This window comes from Amaranthus tricolor, chromosome 1 (genome assembly GCF_026212465.1).
Source record: "Amaranthus tricolor cultivar Red isolate AtriRed21 chromosome 1, ASM2621246v1, whole genome shotgun sequence".
Taxonomy (NCBI): Eukaryota; Viridiplantae; Streptophyta; class Magnoliopsida; order Caryophyllales; family Amaranthaceae; genus Amaranthus; species Amaranthus tricolor.
In genome coordinates this window covers 11,577,325-11,590,387 of record NC_080047.1, presented here as the reverse complement: position 1 = coordinate 11,590,387, position 13,063 = coordinate 11,577,325, and the positions used below count along the sequence as shown (strand labels likewise).

The window sequence follows — 13,063 nt, the reverse complement described above, 5'->3', positions numbered from 1 at the left end:
GGCCATTACACCAGTTCGATGTGAAGAATGCTTTCTTACATGGGAGAATAGAAGAAGAGGTGTACATGAAGGCTCCCCCAGGTTTTTCCAGTGACTATAATCCAGGTGAAGGATGCAAATTGAATAAGGCTCTCCATGGCCTAAAACAGTCTCCAAGGGCATGGTTTGGGAGATTCACCGCAATAATGACAAAATTTGGATATAAATAAAGCAACTCTGACCATACTCTGTTTCTTAAGAGACAGGATGATCATATTAGTTGTTTGATTATCTATGTGAATGACATGATTATCACCGGAGATGATAAGGAAGATATTTGTATTCTCAAGGAACAATTGTCTTGTGAATTTGAGATGATAGACTTAGGACAACTAAAGTATTTTCTTGGCATCGAAGTATTGAGGTCGAGGGGAGGTATCTTCAGCCAATGGAAGTATGTTCTTGACTTGCTAGCAGAAACAAGCATTGTTGATTGTAAGCTTGCAGAGACACCTACTGTTGCGAATCATGGTCTCCAGACGATTAAAGGTGAAAAACTAGCAGATGGAGGGCAATATCAGAGAATGGTTGGTAAACTCATATATCTCTCTCTCACACGACCAGACATTGCTTATGCAGTTGGAGTAGTGAGTATGTTTATGCATCAACCACAAATTCAGCACATGACAACAATTATGAGAATATTGAGATACCTAAAGGGTACAAGCAGTAGGGGTATTTTATTCAGGAAATATGGTCACCTAGACCTTGTTGCTTACATAGATGCAAACTAGGCTGGAGATCGAGATGATAGAAAATCTACCTCTGGGTACTTCACATTGGTTGGAGGGAACTTGGTTATATGGAAAATCAAAAAACAAAAGGTGGTTGCTTTATCAAGTGTATTGGCAGAGTTTCATGGTATTGCGAAAGGAATAACTGAGATCGTATGGATATAGAAGCTCCTAAGAGAACTACACTTCCCACAGAAAAAGGCATGCAGATTGTTTTGTGATAATAAAGCAGCAATCAGTATTTCTGTAAAACCCAGTTCAACATGACCGCACTAAACATGTTGAAATCGATAAACATTTTATAAAGGAGAAACTTGTGAAGAAGATCATAAGCATTCCCTTTGTAAGATCAGAAGATCAGCTGGCAGATATTCTTACAAAGGCAGTTACCTCAGAAGCCTACTGCCTTTGAACGAACATTGTGCAAGTTAGGTATTGGTGACCCGAAAACCTAATTTGAGGGGGAGTGTAGGAAAGTATATATTAGGAAATTTATGTGATTTGTAATTATTCTTAATTACCCTGATTTTATTCTATTTCCTAAATTAGTTGTCATTCTCATGTATATATGAAGTTTTGTCTCTTGGATTATTAATATAATAAACATAGTGTTTAAAACCTAAACTAGTTTAATTCCGCATTATTCTTTTTTTCAACAATCACTCCAAAACGACACGGATAAATTTGACTAAAAGTCTAAAAATACAAGACTTTTGTAGTTTCCAAGAGATGCATATGCTTTTTCTAAACAATGCCATTTTGTTAAGGTGTTTCACAACTTTATTAATATATAATACTCCTAGAATACATTTTTCAAGAAAAAATTATTATGATTCACCTTCAATTAATTCTTTGGCCTTATAAGATCTAATGACATGTAATTGGGTTTCACATTGCCTTTAAACATAGGCTATGAATTATTTCATACAACAACATAATCACTTCTATTTATAATGAAATGAACCCAATTCAATTTGCTAAACTCATCAATAACCATTTTTTGTGTTGATTTCGAATGTGCGTTCAATTTGAATTTGGGGTAGGATCTAGATTAAAGTAGTCCTATATGTGTAAGATCAAGAGTCGATATTTTTTTCTCATCTTGGCGATGGTTCAACTCGATCAGTGAAGGAGAATATTGGGCAATATTTTACTTGAGCTTGTGTGTAGCTTCAAGAAGACAATGAACATAAAGTCTTGATTTACTTTTGAATACATATAGATATGGGTCATAATTGTTAAACACTTAAAAATTTATGTTATGTGTTTTCCATATTCAAGTGATTAGACATATTTATTTATTTCAATCCTAATATATAAAAATTATATGAAGTATATCACTTGTAAAGTATGTTGTATTAGATTCAATTCAATCTGAATTACTTTGGTATTGATGCATAAGTTGGGAATAAGTTTACTCAATTTACCCATTTAACCAAAAACCTCTCAGCACAAAAATAATTAAAATGAGAAATTCAAAGCGACGGAATAGTATCTCTTTGTTATAAGAGATAAAAAATCCAGAGTTAAATAATAATATCATGGACTAATTAAATTTCGACTCGTTTATCTATACATTAAACACAAATTCTTGTGAGAGATGATCTCTTCGAGAAACCATTTCTAATTGGGTCTGCCCATAAAGAAAAACGTAGAGTAAGAGTAAATACTAAACTTTAATAGACTGAGCCTGAGAGATGCTTCTCAGAGAGACGGTCTCTTAAGAGACTGGTTGCTAGCAAAAACATCAATTCTTTCACTTGGATAATGGCTATTATACATTTTTTTTGCTAATACTTTATCAAGTATATATCTCTTTTAACTACAAGTAAATTCAGAATACTGGTATAAGACGGACAAAACACTCATATCTTTTCTGAACAATTTGGCTTCTGACATCATTCTGTACGTGTTATATATTACACAATAAACAAATAACCCAGACCATAGTCTAGGTGGGCTCGAACCTAGATTCTTACCTCCACATGGCATCTGGTATTCAGCTGACTGAAAGCACTTCATAATATCATGCATGATACATGAATCAATAACTTGTTCAATTGTTAACAGTGCAGATTTTTGTCTCATTTCAATGCAGAAATTCCTCCCTTGTGAACAGATGACTGTTGTGATAATCATACATAAATCCCTTTATATACCCACACAGTACAAGCTTCAATCAACATCATTAGCTCTCAGAGTTAGTAGTAGCTATGGCAATTAATTTAAACATGCGATTTCTTATCCTTATAGTTTTATCCGCCATTGCATCTGCTCGTGATCATCCTAATCCTCGTGTGTTCAAATTGTATCAGGTGCCGCCTAAATCATCTTCTAGTCCCATGAGTAATAACCAAGATGAGAAGGTGAGTGCCGGACCAATGATTTCAAGTGAAACTAAACCCTGTCGTAGTCCAAGCCCAATTATTGCGAGTGAATCTGTGACCTCTCCGAGTCCCAGCCCAACTATTACGGGTGAAACTATAACCTCTCAGAGTCCAAGCCCAATTATTTCCAGTGAAACTGGTGCCTCTCAAAGTCGAATGAGTCAAAGTAATATTGTCCAACCTAGTTCAATGCAAGTCGGACTAATTCCAATCTTGCCAGGAGTAGACGGTTCATTTCAATTCGGGCCTGGACAAGGGTCATTTGACGTTGGTTTAGGACCTCTTGATTTTGGGTTCAAATGGGGTCAACCCGGGTATGTGATCGGTTACAATACACAACCTAACCCATATGTTGTCGTGTCACCGTACGCGACGCCTTTTTCCTTGCCTCCAAACCAACCACCCAGGAATGTTTATAACACAGGCCGTCCGTTACTTGTGAATGCAATTTCTTATTATCCGTCCAAGGCGAGCTCGGGCCCGATGGCTCAGTCGCAGGCTAGTATGGCTCCAATGCCAACTCATTAGCTGAAAAACTAGCCGCACAGATAGAGAGCAGCAGCTGAAGAATTAGCACCCTCTATAGTTTCACAATGTGTGTGTTTTAAAGTGCTGGAATAAGTAAATTTGAATAAGTAGTTATTGATGCTGCTGCTCTTCATAATTGTAATCATTCACTTGAATTAAACATGGAAATAATAAACAGTTTTTCTGATCAATTTTTGTGTGTAAAAGTGTACATTTGCTTTAAATGCAGGCCAAAAAGAAAAGGGGAGACTAAGGGAAACTAAACAGGGTTGATTTACTAAGTTGGATGAACATTTGCTACAAACTGTGATACATTCGTTATTTAGCTTATACACAATAATACTCGTATAAAAGGAGAGTTGGCTGAATACAAACCCGATGAGGTTTCATCCTAAACAAACCAACTAGTATTAAGAGGAGTAGCTCATCAAGTATATATGTTAGTGAACCTCTCTAATTCTTTGATGTGGAATCACATGTAGGTTATTTTCCAACAAACTGCAAAGGCCCATTAAGAATGTATTCAATCATATAGGCATGATGACTACATTTACCTATGTTGCTAAGGAAAATAGTACTACTTAATCTTTATTGATTAATATAGTTGACATCTAAAGTGCAATCATATATTCAAAGTTATCAAAGTCAAAATTAAATCCGACGGAAAAATTATATCTGAAACTTAACTGGACACCCGAATGTACATCCCCACATATATTGGTATCTGTTGCAACTTATTAGTGCACATCATATAGCTACTACCATTCATGTCAAAAGGTATTTATCCGCACAATTTATTTATAATAATGATATAAATATATGATTAGTCAATAGCAAAATGTATGGAACAATCTAAAAACAGAAATATATCTTATTTAAGGATGGATGGAAAAATGTTGCTGTTGCACATAGTGCAGAATTTGTGCAATTCATATTTGTTCATCATGATTGAATTATAATGTCTTATTATCATCTTATGAACATAACATTTATCATGTTAGAGATTCCCTGCTGGACATAATAGACCAAGATGTAAAAATAAACAATTTGAACGGGTGTCAGGGTCGACCATAACTTCCCCTCAAATTTTAGTTTTATTTATAGTAATAGTTATAAGGAACTTTTATTAATTTTGGCCCATCGAGAAACCACCTTAAGTTTTGACTTCGCCATTGATTTGAACCCAGTTACTAAGAACTCAACGACAAGTGTTCAACAGCTGACAACTTCAAAAATAAAATTTGTATTCAGCTTCAAATGGGGGATAACACCAACCACCTCCATGATCAACATATAACTCAAATGATACTGATATCCTCGTGTTTAAAAAAAAGCACAAAATTATTCATTCTGCACTTCTCGAGATACATCGACTTTTTTATGATTAACAGAGATTTAAAGCAAGAATCGGCTTGACTGACGAGAAAATGATCTAGTTGATACTGGTCTCTGATCATTCCAGAGGACATGCTTTCTCAAACGCTTCCTGCTCTTTGCGACATAGATCAAATTCATTTGTGTGATAGTACATGCAATGGCTGTATTCGTCCATCTCTTTTGTGCACTTCTGGTGAAGATCTCTCAGCCTGCAAAGCCAGTTACACAAGATTAAAGAAACCAACTATCAGAGTCTAAGTTATTGCACTAGTACTTTCGGCACATCCATCAAGAAAAAGATATGTATGCACACTGAAAGAACACCACATTTTATGTCAAGAGTGCCAAAGCTTCTGCTTCATTTGATTTTGCAATTTAATCTTAGATGAATATAACAACATGCCTAGTTTTAAGCGATCACATGTAATAACAAAGGGGTTGTTTCCATTTGACCCTTATTACCAAACATCAATTGCAACTTCATATAAGAAGCTCATATGATTTATTCTACATGAATGGAGATAAAATTAAAAAAGAAAAAAAACGCTATTAATTTAATCTGCACCCCAAAACATTGACAATCCAGATTATGGGCAAAGAAAATACAAGCAGGACAAGGGCTACAAAAACTTTGATCGCAAAATCCTGGCCTGAGTTCTAAATTCTCGACAATCTAAAGCACTAAATACGAGAAAGCATTCCCATTTTGAGAAAGAAAAAGAAGATGCAGCAGACTGCACAACACAACAATGTTGGAGGGAAGTAAAGACTAGAGAGAATTGGTATGAGAAGAATATTAGAAAGATAGAATGATTGTATTTGTTGTTCTGTAAAATGATGAATATAAGATCCCATTATATAAGGGTAGAAAGATGTCACATAATAACTGCAAGTCTGCAACCATTGAAGAAGCATAACTTTTGGATATCATCAAACCATAACTCCTAACTATTCATGTACCTATAATTAATCATGACTTACTACATGAACTTACTCATTAGGCATACTAAGAGTCTTCAACCATACAGTCTCATTTACTTTCACTTCTCCTTGAGACTTCGCTCTTCATTCAAAATAAGCATCTAAGCTTCTCGAATCTACCCTTTCGAAATGCTTTAGTGAAAGTGTCTGCTAGCTAACATCTGAACAATGTTCTCCATTAATCTGAACCGAATTGACTTCACTGTTGTTTTTTTCTAACAAAATGATACCTTACCTTAATATGTGGTTTGTCTTGCGATGAAAGATAGGATTCTTAAAAATTACTATTGTAGAATCGCTATCACAATAGAAATGGATAATTGTAGCTCCTCCTTGAGCTTTATCTATATCTGACGACTCCTTGAGCTTTATCTATATCTGACGACTGACATTATCTTTCTTAGCCATATTGCTTAGATTTACAGTTTCGAAAGTGCCAAAACATTATCTTTCAAAAGTTTTAAAAGTTGCTTGATTTCCATGCCTCATTCTTCTCAATCATTTGAATCTTTTCTCCAATCTCATCCACTTCTGAAAATCCAACATACAATTCCGTGATGTGCTTCTTTAATCTAGGACCGCAAATATCAGTGTGTACTAGCTCCAATGTTTACTCGCTCTCCAAGCTTTCTCTTTTGGAAATGGAAGTTTGAGCATCTTGCCAAGTTGACATGCTCCATAAACATCATTGCATTCAGGCAATGTAAAAAGATCTTGGTCTCCTTGCATTTTTTTTCTCTCTTGGTTAAATGTGATCTATGAATGGTCAACAAACAAACCATAATTGCTTACCAAGACTAGGTGTCTATTGTAGCTTTTTCTTCATATCCAAAGCCTTAATCATATAAGACGATTTGTTTGTTGGTCATGTAATGTACAAAGTTTTAAGCTAAATGTTACCTACCTACTTGCAACAAGCAACAAGCAACGAGTGAGAAAAAAGAACACTCGACAGCAAAATAAGGCCACAACAGGACCATTCAGTCTAAACAAAAGACATGACTTTACAAGCAAGAGCAATAGGTTTTGTAGGTGTTCTCCTTGCATTTTTTTTCTCTCTTGGTTAAATGTGATCTATGAATGGTCAACAAACAAACCATAATTGCTTACCAAGACTAGGTGTCTATTGTAGCTTTTTCTTCATATCCAAAGCCTTAATCATATAAGACGATTTGTTTGTTGGTCATGTAATGTACAAAGTTTTAAGCTAAATGTTACCTACCTACTTGCAACAAGCAACAAGCAACGAGTGAGAAAAAAGAACACTCGACAGCAAAATAAGGCCACAACAGGACCATTCAGTCTAAACAAAAGACATGACTTTACAAGCAAGAGCAATAGGTTTTGTAGGCATTAAATAGGAAAATACAGAACTCAAAGAAGCAAGAGCCAAGAGAGGAAGATTAATGAGTACTTATCATGCTGAAAGGTTTAAGTTGATGACACATCCAGAAGACAGGACAATCATCAAAACCTTCTCAAGTGAACGTAAGGTTTGCACTCAAACAAGATCCTCTAGAACAAATTTGTTGGGCACTCAAAGGCCCACATATTGGTTATGAACCCCTCAATTCCTCCACTTGCACCGAGGCCCCAAATAGATGCAAAGTTGGTCTCCTACAAGCTTCTAGAGTTGCAACAAAGTTGCATGCCCTGATCAAAACTAGTACTATATTTTATCTGCCCGAAATATAGTGCAGCATCAAGGGGGCCAACTTAGTTGCTGATTGTTCTGCTGCTTTACTTTACCTTGAAAATTTATAAATGACCAACACAGACTGCATGAGAGTCTTAAACATTCACATGAAAATTTGAGTTCTTCATCTTAGAATGACTTGTCTTCAAGAGATACATATAACCACATACAAGCAAATCACAGGGACTAGAATAATAGCAAACAAGTATAGTAGAAATCAGAAGAGGAGAAAAAGAAACTGAAAGCAGAGTTGTGCTTCCGGTGAAAGATAAAACACTCCATAAGATGACAGTACAATGGAACTATTAATGTCAAATCCAATAAAGGGCTGAAGCCAATGAAGTTACCATCAAAACCCAAACAGGCACACTACTTTGTTTGCCCCAAATACCATTTTTTGTAGTCCCTTTCAGTTTGCTCATTGAGTCAACAGTTTAGATGGTTACCCATTTTCTCTGTATATCTCTCTTCCAACATGCATTGTCCCTATCAATTACACTAGACTCTTATTAAAGAAGCACTGTCTCCATGAGGCAAATTTACGTGGGCAGAGGAAAAGGAGATAATTCAAGATACCTAAAGGCTAAACGATTCTCATATAAATCACCAAATAGTTTTTCATTCTTGATTTCAATGCTATAGCTAAGCCAGACAAGAGTTATGCTTTACTTAAATCATAGTAAAAAAAAATAGCACCTAAGAAATGGTATTGAACTGCCAACATACAATTTTCCAGATTTTTTTTATCTAGATTTTATGCCTCAACCATGATGCAAAATATCCCCTACATTGACTTATCTCGGCCGCATTGTAAAGTTTTTGGAGCTTACTGCAACACAAAAAATATATTGAACCAACCTTAAAACCATCTACATAGATGGCAAAAATTGTTTCCTAACCGTCACCATGAATGAAACTGCATTTTTGCACTATGGCGTTAACTCCTTTTTTTTTTCCTTGTCTTCATATCTACAAGCCATTCAATTGCCCTCCAAGTTTGAAGATTCACTTTATAGATGCATTTAATACCCGATGGATTAAACAATCCATATCAAGCAATCTAAGATGACCCGCTTACTAAAGCCATGTGAGTTCCATCCAATTTCAACAATATACTTCAAGAAAATCCTCAAGTCTTAAGAACTTTTCCATACCATGACATAGGTAACATCTAATTTTTGCATGGAGATCAATTTTCCCTAATTCCATAATCTCCACACAAAATACTAACCTAGGTACTTTGTCATATGTCTTCTTTAAATTAATAGAAGTCCAAAGTAAATCATTTTCTTTAACTTATGGTAATTCATTTGTTACCGCGTCGTTTTAATAGCTTCCATGGTAGATTGTTGTGGCATTAGACCAATTTTACTTATGTAAATGCTTGCATCTTCTGAGATGTTATCCATTACTCTCTCCTGTAGATTCAAAGTGTGGTTCATAAGCTTGATTACCCGGTATTGCACATTCCTTTGTTTTTTGTTGAATAGATAGTATCGTGCTAATCTGCTTGTCCTACGACATCTTATTTGTTCTTCATATCTAGTTAAAAGAGGTTATTTGACAAATATGATTTTGTCTTAACATTTTCAAGCCTCAATGGAACTACCATAGGAATCGGAACCCTACTCGTTTCTTTTATCATTTTCTTCAAAGCTTCTTCCACTTCAACTTTATTCGTTCATCTTATAAATTCCTTATTCTAATCCACTCATACCATCAATACATATGTTGTCTCCCTAAATCAATGAGTTGCTGTATTTCTTTAATCTATTGTGGCTAATTCTACACACTTCAAGCTATTAAGATATTTTCTAACTGATTATCTCCTACAACCATCTTATGAAGATTTTTCTCTATTCTCAATCAACTTGTATACTTATTCACACTTTTAACTATGCCTCAAGTGTTGTCTTGATTTTGATTTCATCCTAATTTATAATGGTCTTCCCAATCTTATATTTTCCTAATGCTATAATTCAATTCTTTGTGTCCTTTATTGCAACAATTACATCTTCATTCATCAACTATTTGTATTTTTGACTATCATACTACCTTTTGATTCTCCTAGAATAACCTCAGTTGCACAAGTGATATGACTTGTCATTTTCAACCATTTTGAATATGCATCTTCCTTAGTTGTCCAATCAACTTTCTCAACTACTACATCAAAATTTCATTTTGTTATAACATTTTATTAACCTTAATGAGGCTCCCACCGAAGTAGGGTGCGAGGTAAATGTAAACTACCTGTTGTTAGTGATAATAAAGAGTGTTTTTAATTGACCATAAGTATAATGACATATAATATCAAACATCAAGTACAATTTCACACAAGCAAGCGAATATGATCTAATGAGTCATTTTAATGTAGTCCATTATAATTTGAAATCAAATAACTATAGATCTTTAGCCTCATTGAAAATGGATTAATTTATTCTAGGTTTCCTTAAATTCTACTCTTGCACGAGCATGATTTTATATGTAATCAAGTTTGTTCTAACTCACTACTCATTCACTTAGTATGACCTTATAGTCTAGATAACCTTTTTAAGATTTCTCCAATGCAAGAAGTAATCAATTTTAATTGCATTTGCTGCATTTTTACGCGTCACCAAATGATTTTTACACTTTATAAGTCACATGTTGACTACTAACAAAGCATATGCATGTGCTATCCAAAACATCCATTAACATTCTTGAAAGTACTTTATGTCTGCCTTACATGATTGTTTAGATCAACATCTAATATCAAAATACAACTTAACTTTTTGGATATTGGAACACTTTGCATCGCACCATTTACCTCCTCCTAAAAGTTCCCTTTGCTCTGGAATTCATATACCTCGACGACATTCAATATTCTTTTTGTTAGTGTTGAATATATCTTATGTTAATTGTTCTAATTCATAGAGATAATCCCAATTCCCACATCTTTAGGATTAAGGTGCCTTCGAAATTGTGTATACACAAGGTAAACATTCAAAATTCTATCATTTATTCTGCATACATTTACAAATCACTCATTTATCATAATATCAACTTTATTTCTCTTTTTATCTTACACCAAATATCACAATTTCCATAATAGGGGCTTCCATTTTTTCATACAAAAGGTACACATTCATAATTCTCTTATTTAGAAAACATACATTTATCACACTGGATAATTTTTCATTAATCATGATACCAAAATTGTTCATCGTTTTTTCTTATGCTAAATACCACAATTTGCACATCAAGCCTACGTCTTTTAATACAATCTACCAACTATGAGTACTCTCTTAAAAGGATTCAAACATTTAAAGATGACATTCTTAGCTGAGATTCAACTCTTAAGGGTCATAGAAAATAAAAATCAGAGAAATGACCTTATTAGTTCTTCTCAAAGAAACCAAATTAAAAAAAAAAAAAAAAAAAAAAGGAAGAATAGAAGAAGATGAGGTAAGATAGTCTCTACAATGCTGTTGTTCACTTAAATATGGATCACAAAAATGATATTTAAGCTCATTCTAGTTTATAACACAACAAACCCGGAAGCAATATCTATAAGATGAGGCTGATTACATCGATTCCATTTGACAGACTCAAGCAAAGGCTTATCATCAGAATATATCACATTCTCATTGTCCTTGTGTAAGTCCCATTCAAAACAATGAACCCACCTCATTTCTCTAATCAGTCAGTATCTCTCAAGACAATATCTACACTTGCAGACTTCCGTAAGCTCACTTCACGGTTCACACAAAGAGAGCACAAAGAGAAGAAAGAAAAGACCTGATTCCATAGAATCAGTATATATAAATAATCCACAAAAGAATGGTCAACCATATTCCCCCAAATTTACTTCGCCACGGAATCCACCTACGCATTGCCTAACCTTCCTTCAACACAATCATTCAATTCATCAAGCTAACCCGGTCTTTTGGACTAAGGCTTTCACATTGGTGTTGGTATTAGCAAAGTAAGCAATCATAGATGATAAACCCTTTAGAATGCCCACAAAATCACATATACCCCACAATCCGGAATCACGGAAAAACAAATGAAACCTAATCAAAATCAATAAAAACCACCAATATCTAATACCAAAAGCATCTAAAAGCCTATATTAACAAGTAAAAGATGAAAACTTTAAGATAAACCCAGAAAAGGAAGAGAGAAATTACAAGGAAAAAACACAACGGGTGACTTGTTGACCCTTATCAAGGCATTTCTCAGGGTTAGGGTCTTTCTTCTTGCACTTCAAAAAGGCGACATTTTCATCGCGGCATCTAAATCCTATATGTTTTGATGATGCCATTAACACCGCCGAGGTGGGAATCGGCTCTTCAACTGATGCATTTGCTGCCATCTGAAAATTATGACACTCCCATTAATCAAAATCTACCTATTAACAAATTCACATATTTAGCAGAAATTGAAAACAAAAATTAGGGATTGAAAGGGAATTAAAAATTAGTAAACCTAATTGAGTTGTTTGGGATTCGATTGACTTAATTGCAACAGGGAGCGATTGTGCAGGATCAGGAGGAAGAAGAGGGATTTTCGCAGCTCACCAGTGGACTGAATTCAGTAATTACGATTCACCGGTATAAATGTATAATAACCAAGGTCCAAATACAACCCTTTTGTATCGTTTTTCGGTCGGTTTTCACTTTGATGGTTATGTTTGGAATAATACTTTCTGTGTTTTAAATTACTCCTAATATTTTAAGAGTCTTATATTATTAATTTATCTTTTTTAATTTGTGATTAATTTTTTACTTAAAAGGTAAAACACAATTAAGTGAAATTTTACTTGATTCGTCTCGATGTAAAGATTATTAATATAAAATTTTTATAATTTTTATTATACATAATTAGAAATATTAAGGATTAAATTAGTGTTTAGATTGAGTGAAAAATCAAACATTGCAAGTATTTCTTTTAACGGAGGAAGTACATCCTATTATCCCACATGGCAATACGGCAATACCATTAATCCATTAGTGACTCCAACTAGATGGAATTTGAAAGCTGGATGTACATAAATTTATCTTTACTAATAATAAAATAATAGCAAACAAGCGGGCTTTTTCGAGGTCGGGGAAAATTTTTATTAACCATGCCCAGTCTGCTACCCGTCCATATCTGCCTGTGAACACCTCTACTTCTAACGTCTAATATGACTAATACTTTACTAATATGGCTAACATTTCTATAATGAAACTAGGTTTATTATACTAATATGACTAATTGTGAACTATTACGAGTTTATGACAAAAATAATAAAAATACGACTAATAATATATTACAATTATACGAATACGACTAATTCT

At 34.2% G+C, this 13,063-nt stretch overlaps 1 protein-coding gene across 1 annotated transcript; it reads right to left on the bottom strand.

Moving 5' to 3' along the window:
- Positions 1–4,915: 4,915 nt before the first annotated feature.
- Positions 4,916–12,413, bottom strand: LOC130800245 (NADH dehydrogenase [ubiquinone] 1 alpha subcomplex subunit 8-B-like). The gene is made up of 3 exons (XM_057663703.1): positions 12,210–12,413; positions 11,912–12,096; positions 4,916–5,274 (listed from the first exon to the last, which is right to left on the bottom strand). Exons 2-3 carry the CDS (start codon positions 12,094–12,096, stop codon positions 5,142–5,144), a joined length of 318 nt encoding a protein of 105 aa, XP_057519686.1. The 5' UTR covers positions 12,210–12,413; the 3' UTR covers positions 4,916–5,141.
- Positions 12,414–13,063: the final 650 nt, after the last annotated feature.